General features: G+C 44.7%; 1 protein-coding gene across 7 annotated transcripts in view; it reads right to left on the bottom strand.

Moving 5' to 3' along the window:
* Nucleotides 1-318: 318 nt before the first annotated feature.
* STN1 (STN1 subunit of CST complex) overlaps nt 319-18,784 on the bottom strand; it is a 39,523-nt gene continuing 21,057 nt past the window's right edge. For 5 of the 7 annotated variants that reach the window (XM_037064006.1, XM_037064005.1, XM_037064001.1 and 2 more), the window contains 3 exons: nt 14,123-14,245; nt 11,046-11,118; nt 319-2,076 (listed from right to left, as the gene is read on the bottom strand). In XM_037064006.1, coding sequence (XP_036919901.1) covers nt 1,919-2,076; nt 11,046-11,118; nt 14,123-14,245 — 354 coding nt within the window. In that variant the 3' untranslated portion in view covers nt 319-1,918. Of the gene's footprint in view, nt 2,077-11,045; nt 11,119-14,122; nt 14,246-14,658; nt 14,994-18,784 lie in introns of those variants that run through there. The other 2 variants (XM_037064007.1, XM_037064008.1) reach the window with 2 other exon arrangements.

The following is an 18,784-nucleotide window of genomic DNA, read 5'->3' as shown; positions in this document are numbered from 1 at the left end:
AATCCACTGAGCTACACCAGCCAGGGCTTTTTTTTATTTATTTTTTTATTTATTTTTTTTTTTAAATTTTTTTTTTTTTAAGATTTTATTTATTTATTTATTTATTTTTTTTAGAGGGGAAGGAGAGAGAGAGAGAAACATCAATGTATGGTTGCCTTTTTGTGCATCCCCTGCTGGTAGTTAGCCTGCAAGGAACCGGTGTGCAACCCAGGCATGTGCCCTGACTGGGAATCGAACCGCGATCGTCTGGTTCGCAGGCCCGCGCTCAATCCACTGAGCTACGCCAGCCAGGGCCTGAGATACCTTTTGACCCAGGAAAAAATATATAAATGTATATATGTGCAATATTTACATAAAGGTACATACAGAAACTCTTTATATAGATGTATTGGACACATATGTACACATAGGCAGTTTTAGATCAGCAGTATTATACTATATAAATGGATCTGTAACTTGATTTCTTTCCACTAAAGTCTATTGGGAACAGTGCTCCGTGCAATATGTCTGTCTGCTCCATTTTAACGGCTGCGTAGTATTTCATTGTATACACATACTCTATTTTTTCCTATACATTCCCCAACATAGAACTCTAAAATATACAGCCATGGGCATTTTGTGCATCGTCCTTTCACACTCACGTGGTCATCCCCTTGGGATCAGCTCTGGAAGCGGGGCTGCTGTGTGCAAGAGAAGTGTGCCCTTTTAATGGCCCCATCCACGGCTGCTTCCTGGCAGTTCCAATCATCTGAGAGGTATTCAATATAGAACAGCCAATGCCTTCAGGGAAGAATCATGAGGGTATCACTCCAGGGAGACCCTCTTCTACACCACAGGGAGGACCCAGGGCAGCCACCTGGGTAATCACTGTTAGAAACAGGGCGGAGGTCTGGGTGAAGTCAGAAAAGCCTGTGACAGGAAGCCATCGGCCAGCACTAGCCCTCCGCCTGACGTGAGGAGCTGCAGCTGACTCCTGAGTGTAAAACCACCTCACCTCCACACACAGCAGAGCAAGTCCCCAGGCCTGTAGGCTCTGCGGCAGAGCCACTAAGAACTCGTTACATCAAGAGCAAATGCAGGGCACTGTAATTAAATCCACATCTTTCTCCACACTTGATTTTTGCTGGCTGGTTTTGTCACCTTGCTGTTGGAACAAGCCCTCTACATGCCTCAGATTTTTTCCCTTGACCTTGTCATTCGGAGCAGGGGTGTGACTCGGTCACCTGTCTGGGCACATACTGAGTCTGTGTGTGGAGACACCTTGTGACTCAGAAAAAAACCTGGACCCAGAGCCATGCCTGGGACCCATTTATCGCCATCTCTGGGTGGGTCTGTAAAAGCACTGAACGCAGGGCTCACGAGCCGCCTTGGGTGCCTGACCCTTGGGAAGCATAGTTCCACAGCACTCATTCGGGGACAGCTAGCTTCCTGCGCAGGGTTCTCAGCCATTAAGCAGACACGTAAGAATATTTCTGGTAGTCTAACCTTGTAAAAAGTTTCGGGCCTGTGTGATCTGGCTGCATGCTCCAGTCCCACACCCATGGGCTTTACCATGTGATGTCCCTTCACCACGGGAGTCCCACCCACACAGCGATTCAGCCACCAGCACTGTCTCCACCCAGCCTTCCTGCTGCACCAGGGATGCTCAGTCCAGTGAGGAGGTCAAACGAGAGGGTTTTCTTGTACGTTGTGGCTGAGATAATAGTCACTTTACCCCAGAATACAGCGGGTAGAAGGCAGCCTACAGAATTTATGCCAAATTCCACTCCTCAAATGACCATATTTCGTAGTTGATTATAAGATAACTGCCTCCCGACCTATGAGCCTCTGCATGACGTTTAAAACCAGGGCCTGGAAATGAACACCACTCCGTCCTTCTTGCTGGCCCGGCTCTGCCAGGGCTGCCTGCAGCCCATCCTCAGAACGCTATGTAGTATTGCTCCATTGTGCTGATGATGTCACTCTGGTCCTCCAGGAACTCCAGCACCTGCTGCAGCACGGGCTCACTCAGGCCCGGGCTGACGCTCAGGCGGGCGCAGGCCAAGATGTGCCGGAAGTGGCAGCCCTTCTCCATGTCTGCAGGAAAAAAGCAGCTGGCTAAGCTTGGACACACCCACCAGACCCTCCTTCTCCTCTCCCTCTGAATCAAAGCCCTCTCAGGATCTCCTGAATCAGAGCCTGCACCTTAATAAGATCTCCAGATGATTCTTATGCACACTAAAGTCAGAGATGCACTGGTCTAGGGTATCAGGAAAAAGCAAAACAAAGCACCCTGATCTTGGGCCTGTCTATGGACCCACTGCTCGGGGACTCAACTTTCAAGGATTTCCAGTCGACACTTTTATATCCATAACCTAACAGATTTTTAGTGCTCAATAACCTTTTTGCTCCTATGCAATTACACGTATAAGTGTGTAAGTACGTAAGTACTGATAAGCGTGTAAATACAGTGCATTCTGTGCTGAACCCCCACCTCCCCAGGTGCAACCCTGCCCGAGACTGAGAGCAGAGCCCGTTTACGGCAGCCTCCCTCTCCTGAGCCCCGACTGATGGGACTGCCCTGGGGATGGGGCTCCCAGCTCTGCTCTGCTTCACTCCTCTCGGCACAGGCTTCCAAAAGGTCTGTCTCTGACAGTTGTGTTCTAGGAGCTTCTTACCCTCTCTCTGCCCCAAACCAAGACTATTGGGTGTGCAGGGGTCAAAGCTCGGGGGGAGCAACCCCTCTGCTGGTGGAAACCAGTCAGTGAGCCAGAACGGTGGTGTGCAGCTCGGGCCGTGACCATCAGAGGGTCGAGAGGTCAGCTGAGTGGGTTGCAATGAGCATTCTCTCTAACCAGACTAAAGGGGAAAATTACAGGACGCACTACATCATAGGCAGAATGAGTCTTATTTTGTGAAACCAATTCTAAATACATATAATTTGTATCTATCTATTGCATTATGATTCTGTAATTTACTGGGTCAGGATGTAAAACGCATTTGTAACTCCGAGTCAAAGCCGAACCTCATTACTAAAAGCAAACTCTGCCTGGTTTTCAACTCATGGCCCCATGGCAGAGCCAGGCTCGGCCTCTCAGGTTCCGCAGTCACTGGATGTCTTCAGACCAAGTGTTTTAAGCTCTGGGGAGGTGCACAAAGGGCTTATCATAGTGTTGGGCAAAGCATGGTGGACCCTTGTGGCTTCGGGCAAGTCATAGAACCTTCAAACTTCAGTTTTCTCACCTATAGAGAGGGAAGCTGGGGAGGGGGGCAGAGGCACCTGTGTGATCCTCTCCAGCTCAAAGGGTTGGAGACTATAGCAGGTGTCAGCCTGGGCTAACAAAGACTTGCTCAATTCTGACCTCTAGTGGCTCTGTCAACTCATTATTCCTCCCAGTTGGGGTTACTGTTGGAAAACTCGCCAACCTCCACTTGTCTCCACATTTCCAGTCTGTTTTCTTCAGCATTCATTTGATAAAGATTTCCTGAACACCTACTATGTGTATATTATTTTTAAAAAGGAGGGGGAAGCAGATAAAGAGTACAGGTGGAGAGCTGACTATTCAAGTCCAGGCTCTTTGACTGGGGCAAAGTGGTTCCCATCTGTTTCCTCATCTGTAAAATGGGAACAAAATCACCTACTTCACCAGTGGTCATGTGGATTTAAGGAGACCCTTGGTAGGTGCTTCTTCCATGGGGAATGGCTATGATTCTACTGTCATAGCCATAACCCGGGAAGATGCTCGTAACCTAGCCCCTGCTGTAAAGACGCACCAAGTCTTCCCAAAGGCTTCCTCGGAAAGGCCCATCTGCTAGGGGTGTCTGGTAAAGTCACCTTTCAGTTACACTGAGAGAGGGCCTGGTCTTAGTTCTTCCTTAAATGTTTGGCAGAAATCACGAGCAAAGCTATCAGGTCCAGGGTTTCCTTTGCCAGGAGATTTTAAATGACCAGTTCAGTCTCCTTCCAAGTTACAGACCTATTCAGATTTTCTATTTCTTCATAATTTAGTTCTGATGGGTTTTGTTTCTTCATCTGATGTCATTTGTTCACAGTATTCTCTTATAATTCTTTTTATTTCTGTAGAATCAATACTAATGTCCTCATTTTTATTTCTGGTTTCAGTGATTTGAATCTTCTCTATTTCTTAGTCCATCTAAATAAAAGTTTGGCAAATTTGTTGACCTTTTCAGAGAACCAGCTTTTGGTGTCAAAGATTTTCTCAGTTGTTTTTCTATTCTCTACTTCACTCTTCTTTGCTCTAATCATTATTTCCTTCCTTCCGATTGCTCTGGGCTGCGTTTTTTCCTTCTGTGTAGTTCCTTAAATCAGTCAGGTTGCCGAGACCCTTCTTGTTTTCTCATGGTTTTAGCACCACTTTCTCTGTGCTCCGCGTTTTGGTATGTTGGGTTTTTGTTTTCAGTCATCTCTAACTATTTTCTAATTTCCCTGTGATTTCTTTGATCTATTAGCTGTTTAAGAGTGTTATTTAGTTTTCACTGATTCGTGTGAATTTTCTAGATTTACTTCTGTTACTGACTTCTAACTTTGTCCCATTGCGGTCAGAGAAATACTTTGTATGATGTCTACATTTTCAAATCCACTGAGACTTCATTAGTGGCCTAACAGATGGTCTATCCTGAAAATGTCCCACACGCACTTGAGAAGAATGTGTATTCTGTTGTCAGATAGTATTTTGTATACGTCTGCCAGACACAGTTGATCTACTGTGAACATTTCTCCATCTCCTTCCTTATCTTTTCTAATTGTTCTACCCATTATAGACAGTGGGGCGCTGAACTACTGTAGAATTGCATTTCTCCCTTCAATTATGTCAGTTTTTGCTCCATAAATCTTGATGGTCTGTCATTAGGCACACAAATGTTTATAATTCTATCTTTTTGGTATACTGACTCTTTCATTGATATACAATGTACTTGGTTCTTGTAATCTTTTATGCCTTAAGTCTATTTTGTCTAATACCACCAGTATGCTTTATCTAACTACTTTATTTTATCTAATGCCTGTATAGCCATCCCTGCTCTATTTTAGTTACTATTTTACATTGGATATTTCCCCCCCATTCTTCACTTTCAATCTATTTGTGTCTTTGGATTGAAAATGAGTCTCTTGTATACAGCAGGTCATGGTTGTTTTCTTTTTAAACCCTCTGCCAATTTCTGTCTTTTGGTTGGGGAGTTTAATCTGTTTATATTTGAAGTAATCACTGGTAAGTAGGGACTTACTTCTGCCATTTTGCTATTTGTTTTCAATATGCCTTATCCCGTTTTGTCTATGTTTAGTTGACCTTTCTCCAATGAAACATTTAAACACCGTTCTCATATCCTTTTGTATATATTTTCTAGCTACTTTCCTGGTGGTTACCATAGGGATTACGCTAAACATCCTAAAATTATAACACCCTAATTTGAATTTTTCCAGCTTAATACTTTTATTTAATAATGTATAATAATTTACTCCACTTCAATAATTTACAAAGACTCTGCTCCTTTGTAGCTCTGTCCCTATCCCTTTTAGTTGATGTCACAAAATTAAATTTTTACACATTGTGAGCCTAAGAACATAAACTAATAATTCTTTTAAAGGCATTAATCTCTTAAATTATGTGGAAAAACTGTGGAGTTACAAACCAAAGTTAAAATAATATAAATGTTTAGACCAGTACTTGCTTTTTGTTGTTAAAAAGTGTATTAGGCTCTAAAATTATGTGGAGAACAAAAAATGGACTTACCAACCACTGTTATGACAACACTGGCTTTCCTAATTGCCCAAGTGTTTCCTTTATTGAAATCTTTTTTTCTTCATATGGGTTCAAGTTACTGTCTAACGCCTTTTTATCTCACCTTGCTGGGCTCCTCTGAGTATGTCCTGCAGAGCAGGTCTAGGGGTAGCAAACTCCCTCAGCTTTTATTTATCATGGAATGTCTTGATTTCTCCTTTACCGTTGAAGGACAGTTTTTCTGGATATAGGATCTTGGCTTGCAGTTTTTCTCTAGCATTGACTATATCAGCCTACTGATATAGGCCTCCAAAGTTTCTGAGAAAGCTGCTGCTAACCTTACTAATGATCCCTTGTATGTAACAAGTTGCTTCTCTCTTGCTGCTTTTAAGATTCACTCTTTGTCTTTTAAAAGTCTGATTACAATGTGTCTTGGTGTGGTCTCTTTTGAGAATGAGACCACTTCATCTTGGGGTTTATTAAAGTTTTTGGATATTTATATTCATGTCTTTCGTCAGCTTAGGAAAGTTTTCGGCCATTATTTCTTCAAACATTCTCTCTGCCCATTTCTCTCTTCACCTTCTGGGACTCACACGATGTACATGATGGTCCACCCCACGGTACCCCATGTGTCCCTTAGGCTCTGTTCATTCCTCCTCAACTGCAAGTTTGCTGGTGCTTTCTTCTGCCTGTCAAAATCTGCCTTTGAATCACTATAGGAAATTTTCATTTAAGTTACTGTACTTTTCAGCTCTAAATTTTTATACACAAGGTCTGTCCAGAAGGTATCCCCCCAAGTAATATGAAAAATAGAGACAATTATTGATGACCATACAAGATACAAGAAACACTCCACATAGGACAATGAAACCTCAGTCCCCTTCAAGGTAGGCACCTTGAGACCTCACACAGTTCTCCCCGTTGCCATCTCTCGCCATTTGTCGTATTTTCCTGAACTTCATCAATTGCCTGAAATCTCTTCCCTTTCAAAGGTGATTTTAGTTTTGGGAAAAGCCAGAAGTGACAGAGTGCCAAATCTGAACTATAGAAGGGCTGAGTCACCTGAGTGATTTGACGTTTCACCAAAAAACTCTGTACCAGACACGATACATGAGTAGGTGTGTTGTCGTGATGAAGCCGCCCATCACCAGCTGCCCACAGCTGCAGCCTTCTCAATCATCTGACTAGCTTCCATGGAGGAATGTTTAAGCTTAATGTAAATTTATTGCAGATTCATTGCTCTCCTTGCTCAGTCATTTTGAATGTGATAGCCACACAGTGCACATGCTCACTCCACAGTGTTTATCGCTCCCACCGACTAGTGCAGTGAAGTTGGCAGTATTCAGGCATGTGTGTTCCAGTCCACTCTGCTCGGCTGCCAGGTTACATAATTTTGTGCAAATCACTCTCATTACATTAACAATAGCTGGACTTTTCTCAGACAGACCTATATTTTTAGGTTTTCTCTCTTTATATTTCCATTTTGTTCAACCATTTTCTAGACTTTCTCCACATCTTTCTTCAGTTCTCTGAGCATCTTTAAGACAGTTATTTTAAAGTCTTTGTCCAGTATATCTGCCAGTAGGTTCTTTTCAGGGGCACTTTCTGCCGATATGTATACATATATATATATTTTTTCTTTTCAATGGGTAATACTTTCCTGTTTTTTTGTACACCTTGTGATTCTTAGTTGAAAACTACACATTTGAATCTAGCCACAATGTAACTTTGGAGATCAGATTCTCCCCCTAACCCAGGGTTTGCTGTTGTCTGTTATTATTATTCTTATTATTATCTCTGTGCCAAGGATCAGACTGAGGTGTAAAACTTAAGGTCTTTTTAGGTCTTTTTCTGAGCCTGTGTCTTTCTCTGGGCATGTGTGGTCACTTTCTGGTTTCCCTCACATATTCGGTAGCTTTTGAATGCACAAGTCTTTCTTTTCCAGTTCCCAAAAAGGGGAGGAAAGAAAATAAGGGGGTGTTGAAAATAGGGGGGCACCAGTACTTCCCCTAAGTCACTTCAGATGTTGAGGGAGGGGCTTGCAACATTGATGCAACAATGGCCACCCACCTCTTTATCTGTCCCTCTGTAACCAGAAGCGACAATGAACAGAGCACACATCCCTTATATTTTGAGGACAGGCTCTTTTTTACCGGCCCTAGCTCCTGCAAGCTCCTGCAAGCTCCTCCAGAAACAAATGCACAGCTGTCTACTACCTGTAGCTGGGGTGAGGGACAGGTTACCAAGAGGTGAGCAATGACTGAAATTAACAGCAATTTACTGCCATTTGGAAGTTGTAAACCTTCATCAGCCTTTAGAGTTCTAAAATAGTTCCATCAGCCAGATGCAACTGTTGCCTGAGTGGACAGATTCCTAGTGCTTCCTACTCTACCATCTTCACAATAGTTTTATAAAATACCAATTTATTTAATCCTCATAACAATCTATCACATAGGCAATGTTATCCCCATTTTACACATAAAGAAACTGAGGCATAGCCTTACCCACAGTCACACAGATGCGAAGTGGCAGAACTGGAATTCAAACCCAGGCCAGGTAGCTCCAGAGCCCAGCTCTTTACGACTATGCTATGCTGCCCATCTTTAGATAAACCCAGTACTGATGCTTTAGGAACCTGAAACAAGCCTCATGTTTACAGTCCTTTTATTATTATAGGTTTAACCTTTGCTAAAATGCTCATAAATGACTATAAAGATTTTAAGTTCTCTCACTAATCATCCTGACAAGGAAAAACTCAATGCTATATCTTGTATGAAATGTTAGTAATGAACAAAAGGTCTAGAAGGAATGGTTAAATAAATGGTCAAATATCTATTTATATACTTAATGGAATGCTGTGCAGCTATTAAAAAGATGGAGACACTTGTATATGTACTGCTACCAAATGACCTCTAGAAGCCAATGTTCAATGTGAAATGCAAGGTATAGCCCTGGCTGATGTAGTTCAGTGGATTGAGCATAGGCTGCAAACGAAAGCATCGTTGGTTTGATTCCCAGTCAGGGCACATGCCTGGTTGCAGACCAGGTCCCCAGTATGAGGTGCTCGACAGGCCACCACACAGTAATATTTCTCTCCCTCTCTTTCTCCTTTCCTTCCCCTCTCTAAAGATAAATAAAATATTTGAAAAAGAAATAACTAAAAATAAATAAATATGTAAATAAAATAAAATACAAGGTAGAGAACACTGAGTACTATACACTAACCTTTACTTGTCCTTTTTAAAAAGGGTGAACCATACAAATACACTTACAAGTGCATACACACACCCCTAGAAGGATATGCAGGACACCAGGCACAACTACTGCCTTTGGCAAGGGGGATACAAAGCTTTAGTCTCGCTGCGGGGAGGAAGTCTGGCTTTTCTGTGTGCATTTCTGTACTGTTTGACTTTTTATCACGTGCACACATTATTATTCAGAATAATTTTTTAATGTCACAGACATTTCCTGTGAAAAGCAGTAGTTGCAGTAGACTCCCCGACAGTCTCTACAGAGTCTTCTCACTGGCCTTCTCAGCTACTCAAGCTCCAGGATTCAGCTCCTGGCGGCTTACCAGTTCTGGGCAATTGGTTTAGAGGCTCCCACTTACAGACTGAGTGACAGACACTGTCCACCCTGACACAACATTCACCAAAGCAGGCACTGGCCTGTGGGTAGAAATGGACACAAAATATGCCACTTTGCAGACCCACAGGTCACTGAAGCTATTGGGCTCTCCTGAGAAATACAGTGTGAATTCCTTTCATTTGCTGTACCAGGCCCTGGGATTATTTCAATCCATCCTGTTCCTCACGCAGATCAAAATAAGAATCTGGAACTAGGATGAGTGCAGGGATGTTGCAGAGGGAACGGCCTCTCACCCTTTCTTGAAAGCCCACATTCCACTGCTCTTAAAACCTCCTTAAATGTGGATGGACGGATCCTCCCCACCCCACCCCCGCCCCCCGCTAAAGGATATTTGTTCTTATTGCTCTGAATGCAGTGAACACAACCAGAAACCTTGCACTCAGATAACTGGTTGCTTTCAGTTTATTTTAAGATCTACCATCACGCGACTCTGGGCTCTGACCTCATAGGTTCTGAAAGGCTAAATAGGGCTGCATATCAAACACCAGGACCAGAGACCTGGTCCAGCTCTACCGACTGACTCAGCCTGGAAGAGGTCCAGGCCCCAGGGACGCACGGGCTAAAGGGACAGAAGGGGCCTTCTCTGGAGGGAAGGATGCAGAATGAGGAGACCTGCGTCGCTAACCAGCCTTTTCACTTTTCTTCTAGTCTCATTTGTTGACGCGTGCCAACATTTGTTACTAGCAAATAGATATTTGCAGAAGATAGATTTTGAAAAGTCACCTTTAAGACTGATGAGTTTTTTTTAAATTTTATTTATTTTTCTTTTTAGAGGTGAAGAAAAGGAGAGAGGAAAGAAACATCAATGTATGGTTGCTTCTCATGCATCCCCTGCAGGGAACTGGTCCCTGCTGGAAACTGGCCTGGGACCCAGGCATGTGCCCTGACTGGGAATTGAACCGCAATCGTCTGGTTCGCAGGCCCGCACTCAATCCACTGAGCTACACCAGCCAGGGCTAAGACTGATGAGTTTTTACAGGATTTAAAGAGAGGACTGATACTTCCTTCTCTTTCCAACTAGTATGAAGGTGGTAATGTCTGCTGTCAGACTGTCTACAGTTTGAGTTTCTAACCACTAGGGGCTGACCTAACTCCACTAAAACCAACTATTTCCTAAACCACTTTTGCAAATTATTAGGTTTCAGGATGACTGAATTATACTGTTCTTACACTGTAATGTCTAGAACCATCCCTCCCAACACTGAAGGGCATGAAGTGAAAAGAGTGGAAAATTTCAGGTTTGGGTTCAAAGACAAAGAGCAAGAATAGGACAAGAAATAACACAAATCAGAGAGAACATCAGAACCAGAAGGACATCAGAAGGTCCTGGCTCCGTGGCTTGCCTCGCTGGATCGGGACCACCCGAGGAGCTCAGCCACCACGCCCCACCCCACCCACCCCTCGTGAATCAGAATCCCAGGAGTGGGGTTGGAGCACCATATGTTCCAAAAAACCTCCACAGCTGATTTTTATGTGCAGCCCAGGTCAGGACAACTGTGCCACCCTCACACTCACTTTAAAGGGAAGAACCTGAGGCTCTGAGAGGGCAGGGGCCTTGACCTTCACACTTCCAGGTCGCTACTGGGGAAAGCCCCAGGCTCCCCACTCTCCACCCAGAGCTCTCTGGGGGGCAGCCTTCCCTCCCAGCACATCAGGACACGCGTGCGTGACGCCACTTACGGTTGGGCTTCTGGCAGTCTTCTTGAATGATACGGTGGATCTTTCTGTGCAGTTCTTTGTCTTCCCTGGTTACCTAAACAGCAAAAGAAGTTCGGAGAGAAAGTGTTCTTCAGTAACACAGAGGTTGAATCATCCAGACTCCCAAATCAGTACCTGAGACAGTTTCTACAGCCTTCGTACAATCATCATCCTGACACCAACAACATGCCTTTCTTTTCTCTCTCTCTTTTTAAAGATTTTATTTATTTATCTTTAGAGGGGAAGGGAAGGAGAGAGGGAGAGAAATATCAATGTATGGTTGCCTCTGGTGAGTCCCCTGCTGGGAACTTGGCCCGCAACCCAGGCATGTGCCCTGACTGGGAATCAAACCAGCGACCCTTTGGTTCAGAGTCCAGCACTCAATCCACTGAGCCACACCAGCCAGGGCAGCTTTCTTCTTAAATATTCATAACACATTCATAAACTTTCTCTTATTTGTTATATTCTTGAGGGAGGCACAAGTGCCCAAAGGCCCTGATCTCAACCCCAGGACTCTTTCCTCTGGGCTCTGACACCTGCCTCATGTTTCATTAGTTTTGTTCTGTTTTTTAATGGCAAGGAAAAACAAAAGAACTACAACTGTAAGGAAAAGCTAGCAAGGGAATAAATCTAGCCTATCCCTTGAGACCCTTTCTGTTTCCAAAGGCAAACCTAACCTCGTTCCTTTCCCAGCCAGCTCAGGTAAGAGGAAAGCAGCAGCCAAATGGGTCCCCCTTCGTGTTCAGTAGTCAATCTAGCAATAAAACAAACAAAAGATAGAAAGGGGAAAAGAGCAAGAAAGGACAAAGAAAAAAGCATGCAAACAAACACATACAGGTAGGGCAAAAGGAGGTTTATAAGTTGTTCAGATGGAAAAATAATAATAAACAATACAAGCACTGTGTTCCCCTGGCTGGGTGGCTCAGGTGGTTGGAACATCGTCCTATACACATGAAGGTTGTGAGTTCAATTCCTGGTCAGGGTGCGAACAGGAGGCAACCTATTGATGTTTCTCCCTCACACTTATGTTTCTCTCTCCTCTCCTTTCTCTCTCTAAAATCAATAAAAACATATCCTCACATGAGGATTAAAAAAAGGAGAAACTGTGTTTTGCATAGTCACAACTGTAAACTCACTTTTGCTTCACCCTGCCTATCAGGAGTGCTTGTTTGATGGGACTTACAGAGTGACCAGACTTAAGGATGGGGACACAGATAACGCCTGCCTTTTCACAAGGCTGTGTGAAGATCACATGCGGTGACGGGGTGACGGCTGCGGAAGGCTGGAGAGCACTCTACAAACAGGAGTGTCTACACCAGGTAGATACAGGCCAGCCGGCCGTGTTGAAAGGGGAGTGAAGCCAGAGAAGTGGGGTGGTTCCACTGGGGAAGAAGCAGCTGCTGCTTGGTCACCCCACTCCAGCTCACACTGACTCACGGGAGGAAGTGCCCCAGCCCTGCCACACCTCAGCCACGACTGCTGCCCGTGGTCCTGCTGCGCCTCGGGACGAGCTGCTTTCGACAGATTCAGCTGGCCGACCACGGCGCCTCCCGGGGGCAACGTGACTGGGTGTGGGGTGGGGACAGGTTGGGGGCTGCTAAGGTGAGCTGCCCGTCATGAGCTTCCGAAACCCCACAAGAGGCAACCGACTCCAGCTGGTTTTCCCATCCCGGGAGGGAGAGGCCTGCACTCAGCCTTCTACAGATTGGAATACTGTTTTCTAAAGCTGTTCAAATAGTATTTAAAACATCTTCTAATTTTTAAAAATGCTCTAAAATGGGGCATCACTAGAGTCAATCAATACCAAGAAAATGTCCTATTAAGGAAAGCTTCCCCTCAGGAATCCTGCCTGTAAATAGTGAGACTTCCGGCACGCCTCCGGGTTTTGATCTACCTCCAGGTCTGCCACTTGTAGCTGAAGCCACATCCGCGCTACTGATATCAATGGTCATGAGGGGGCCTGACTGTGGCCTGGCTCCTCCGATATTAAAGGTAGGCAGTGAAAGGTGAACCTTTAACTCTGAAAGTATTAGAAAAGCAAGCACCTGTACCCCTAGTGAGAATGTCAAGCGGTACAAGCTTTTGAGCGGCTCATCAGACTGTGCTGACCAAAAGCGTAGAGGCGCATGCCTTTGCTCCAGCAGTTCCTAAGAGTCAATCTTACAGAAACACACAAGTTCACACAAATAGTTGGGCAAAAATAGCCACAGCAGCAGTATTTGTGATGTCCATCAGAGATGAGAGGTTAAAATACCGATGGCAAGTTCCCATAACATGATACCATGCAGAAGTCAAAAAGAATGAGGTCGATTTCTAAGTACTGATGTGGAAAGATGTGCAATGTGCTATTTTGGTGTCAAAAAAAAAAAAGATGCTGAGCCCTGGCTGCTGTGGCTCAGTGGATTGAGTGCAGGCCTGCGAACCAAAGGGTCGCCAGTTGGACTCTCAGTCAGGGCACATGCCTGGGTTGCAGGCCAGGCCCCCAGTATGGGGTGTGCAAGAGGCAACCACACACTGATGTTTCTCTCTCTCTTTCTCCCTTCCTCCTCCTCTGTCTAAAAATAAATAAATAAAATCTTTTTTAAAAAAGTGTCTGAGCATTATTTAGAGCAGTGGTTCTTAATTGTCCCAGGGCACACTGGGCAATGTCTGGGGACATTCTGGCTGCCACAACCTGGGAGCTGCTACTGGCATCTAGAGGATAAAGGCCAGGGAAGCTGCTAGCCATCCTACAATGCAAAGGACAGCCCCCACGACAGAGTCATCCAGCCCAAACAGTGCTGGGGTTGAGAAATCCTGACTTAAAGAATGATCACATTTTTTGTAAAGCAAAAAAAAGCCAAAGCAACATATACTTATATGTGTGTATTTGTACATGCACAGGTGTCTAAATGCACAAATGTTTACTAGAGCGCTATTCAAAGTAGAACCTTAGGGTTCCTTACTTTATGTACCTCTTTAATGACTGATTTTTAAAAACAGTAAATAGGCATTCTTAAATAACACATATATTGGTAATTGAAGTCAAGAAGGAAAACACTAAGTTGCAAGTCTCTTACATAGAAGAGGTTATCAAAACTGCCGTCCTTCTGGTGAATGAACCCTTTCTCCTGCAGGAGCTTCAGAGCACTCTTAAATACGCTATGAATTGCCTTGGAAGTGGTGTCATTCTTAAAATCTGCCTGTGGGAGGGAAAAGGAAGAAAAAAAAGTGAGCCCCATCTTACAGCACCTGAGAGCAAGTCCCTGGACGAACTGGTTTGCGAATCCACCCAACAGGCTTTCCATCTGCTGAGTCAGAGACACAGGTACGGGGCAGCCCAGCAGGACGGCAGTGAGGGGCGACTGGGAAGTGTGCTCCGGCAGGATCACGCCCGATGACTGTCCACACCTCAGTGAGGACTCTTTGTTTAATTCCATGATATAAAGTGGAAAACTCAAAAGGACAATTTTAATTGTTTCCACACAGAACTGAAACACTGGGTACATATTAGCTGTTTCTTTTTTCCCCATGAAAATCGTGGCTATATACAATCTCTAGCCAAGGACTTTAAAGAATTTCACACACACTGAAATAAGCTGAGGACTCCAGAACGTAGAAAGTATTAAATTGTCTCCTTATTCTAAATGGAAAACAACGGTGGCAAGTAGCTCTGCAGAGACCCGTCAAAGGCGGGTGTGTGGGCTAAAGATGGACAGGGGTCCCCGAGTGAGGCAAGGCCATCACGGGGAAGGGCCTCACGGCTGTCAGTTTGCTGCCTCCTCAGTTTCGGTGTTTCTTCCCTTCTCTAAGAGACAGGGTTGCCCGGAGAGCTCGCCGGGCCATCCTACTTCCTCCCGAGGAAGCCAGGCATTCAGCTCTGACCCATGGTTCACTGACTCTGAGGTTCTTCAGCTGGGGACTCTGTATTCCAGCTTGGCCACCTTCTCCCTGGCACAACAGAGGGTGATCAGTAAAACATCTGTGTGATCCATGGGGATATTTTAGAGGCCATGTCCTCTACATTCCATTAGGGATTTTCATTTCACTCCTCAAACAAAGAAAGTGCTGAACAATAATTGTCCCTCAAGGCACAGATCCATTTTAGTGTGACAGAAATCTGTCAATACAGTAAGAAGACCAGAGTGCCAAAGAAATGTGGCCAAGTGTCCAAAACAGTGTGTGAAGGCCAAGTCCTCTCTCCAGTGAAAGGTACCTATGAAGGCTCTCTGGGCCGGCGCCCAGGGATGCTGAAAAAGACAATGTGCTTGAGACTTGCTGTTGCCACTTCCTCCAAGTGGTACTCAAAGGAAAGAAACCCCCCAGTGGCCTCAAGGGCTGACAGTACCATCCCTAAAGAAACCCTCCCCCAAATAGACACTGTTTTACTCTAAAAGATCCCGGCAATGTCTCCCAAACGTGCTCTCCTGGGTTAAAGAGCAGAGTCTAAGACTTAAATTATAGTCCAAGTTTTTCCTTAACAGAACAAGCTGGAAAACGTGGATGTTAAAACATTAGGGCCTAAAAATCAGCAAACATTCCAGGTTATGACAGCACCCACTCTCTGAAGAGAGAATAAGGCCCAGAAATATTTGGTGACTCCCACAGGCAGAAAAGTTACCTGGGTGAGTTTAGACTAAATACCTCCTCTAGCAATCCTCAATCAGACGTCTTCTTATTCAGGGGGGCTTCAGACAAAGCTGTTTTTAACTTTATATGAGTTCTCTTACTTAGGGGAAATACAACCCAATATAGGCTCCCCCACAAAATGTTATACTTAATCTTCATACTTCGAAGGAGATTCGGTTTCTTCAGTCAGTTTAGTACAAGGATCCTAGGGGTTAAGGTAGTATTACATCTCTATTAAGACAGAACTGAACTGGAAAGTAACTAGGAACGTTGTTACATAACTATTCCTGTCACTAAAAAGGACTCCCGGTTCTCCCTAGACCGTACAGAAAGCCCTGTTCCTCCTCCCAGATTTCAGTAAGATCAGGCAGCAGGAAGGGGGAGGGGGGGCAGGCCTGCGAGGTTTCAGCTGTGAACAAGGAGGGCCCAGCAGAGAAGGCTGTCAACACAAACAACATGCGAAGAAGCTTCCTTGCCAGAAACGTTTGCCTTGGCTGACCTCAAGACGTATCACTCTGTTGCAAAGACACAGTCTTAAAGGGTAAAACCTCCAATCTTCTCTTCTTAGCCAGCAGCTTTTCCTGGCCTGGGATTTGTGTCTTTGTCTTTTGGTAAAGAGCAAGGACAGACTCATCCGAGTCAGGAAACTGAAACTGCTCAGAGGAAAGAACTGACTGGCTGGACGTGCTGAGCCTTAGCAGGCCTCTCCTTGTTGCAGGTCAGGAACTGGGTGGATCTCTGAAATATATATAGTCTTCATTCCCAAACAAACTCAACATTTATCCAGCTGTCAAACAAACAATGGTTTTGCAAGGCCTGCTTATCAGGTTTCTCGATTTGCTGTGAAGGGCCCCAGTGGAAGAAGAAGAAAAAAAAAAGAAAGGTTAAAACATCCAAACCCACTCTCCCCCTGCCTATCAGCTCCAACACCATCCCAGGGATTTTCTGCGGAGCTTTCATCTGTGCGGCAACACGAGCTAAACTGGATCTAGGGTTTCAGCAGCACTGTAAAGCATCCTTACTCTCCCAGGCTCAATTAAGCAGGATTCAATTGAATGACAATGACCTCGCCAAGCAGAGCCATGGGAGGGAACAATTCATAATTGATGGAAAAATAGTTTCCAAAGACAGAACAAAGTACCACATTCATTTCTTTTTAAACATGCAGCACTGGGCAGACGCAGGTTTCTCCTCTAAGCATTTTCAAAAAGAAATCATGGCCAAAGTTCTCCACGGATTGTTTTGAATGGAGGAGCCTTGTAGTCCTCAGAGACCTCGAGTCTTTCTACTTAATTAGAGCCCTCCCTGAAGAGCGGGTTCACGGGAAGAATGTGGTCTTCGCTAGACTTCAGCGTTTCCTTCCAAACGTGCCAACAGAGTGGTCAGAAGTCCTAGAAGGCCAACTTGGCACTGAGCCCTCCCTAAATGATTAAATGGAGAAAGGTCAACCTTGCTGTCAGGGGACAGCTGGACAGCCGCAACCAGTTAGAAGCAACAATGACACAGGACAAAGTGGGCAGTCATGACCCTCCCTGCCTTGGTGTTTCCTGAAACAATATCCCTCATCTCTGTGTATGAAATTATGGGTCACTGGACACACAGCCTGGTGCCAGGAAGAGGTAATTAGGTCCATGAATGAAACTGAGAAGCAGGGGTCATGCCTGGGAAGTTGGATGGGGGTGGGGGGCCTAGGATCTGTTCTCCCAGAATCACGAAGAGTAACTTACGCTGCCTAACGAGAAAATTCAGAGCAGCCCTGTTGGTAATGGCAAAAAACTGGAAAACATCTGAACAGCCCAGGAAAGGAGAGGCAGGCCATATAAACTATGGTACGTGTAACGGAAGATTATTGTGCAGTAGCAAATGTCTGTATGGCAAGGAAAGGATAAGACACAGTTCAATGAAAAGCTAGGGACAGACTAGTGTTTAGCATGATACCACTTGTGCAAAAGAAACGGGGGCACATAACTACTTCTAGTTTAGACGTGCACAGACACCTCCAAGTGGATTCCGTGACACCAGTAACAGTGCTGTCTCTGGGGAAGGGGTGAGGGGAAACATACTTCTAACTAGGTACTTTCAGGGACTATTCGAATTTTTAAAAACCATTCATTCTTTAGTTAACTAATAATTGTCAAAAACCTACTTTATGGTGGACCAGTTCTAGGCCCTGGTTCCAGAGAACAGAGAGTGAGAGGTGAGCCCTCCGCTCGTGGAGAGCAGACTCTGGGGGAGGAATGGGCAGACCAGCCAACACGCACAGTGACGCATGCGATACCAAAACGGGGCAACAACGCCTCGAGGAAGTGAGTGGCTATCAGAGCCCGTGGTCAAGTGGGGGCAAGAAGATGACATCTAAGCAGAGGTTATCCTCTGGCGGAATAAATGAAATGAATAAAAACACAAGTCATGTTACAACAACCAAAAATATAAGAATTGCAGTGAAAGGGAAAGCCTAACACCAAAGTCTCAAATACTTCTTAATTCCAAGCAAATATGGAAACACCAAACTATGTTGATCACCTTTAAAAACAAAAAGATTTTATCCATTTGTTTTTAGAGAGAAGAAAAAGGAGGGAGAAAGAGAGGGAGAGAAACATTGATGTGAGAGAGCAACAGCAATCAGCCGTCTCGCACACGCCCAGACCAGGGACCAAGCCCACAACCCAAGCATGTGCCCTGAGCGGAAATCAACCCGAGACCTTTTGCTCTGAGGGACGACGCCCAGCTGAGTCACCCCAGTCAGGGCAAGTTCACCTTTAACACTAAGAGTGGGAAAATGGGGATAGTTCTTCCCAGGAGAAATAAAAGTAACCTAAAGTGTTCCTTGAAATTCCTACTTTTAAACCAGAAGGAAAATAATTGGTCTTTATTCAAACTCCTAAAATATGATAGGTTAACTTTATTCTGAAGAGACAGCAAGTCAGTAAAAGCCTTGGTTCAAGTTCAATAATCTTGGAAGGATAATTACCTCTTTTTGCCTACTTCCCCCATATTTGGCACCTGCCGACATTAAGTACTCACCTTAGGGAGTACTAAAACCTGAGTTCCATGAAGCTCGGACTATCGTACTTTTTTTTCTACCCAAAGATTAAGCTTAATAAGGTGAAGTC

This window comes from Sturnira hondurensis, unplaced genomic scaffold (genome assembly GCF_014824575.4).
Source record: "Sturnira hondurensis isolate 20B ecotype Veracruz unplaced genomic scaffold, ASM1482457v3 Scaffold0014854, whole genome shotgun sequence".
Classification (NCBI taxonomy): Eukaryota; Metazoa; Chordata; class Mammalia; order Chiroptera; family Phyllostomidae; genus Sturnira; species Sturnira hondurensis.
This window is presented reverse-complemented; position numbering and strand designations above follow the sequence as displayed.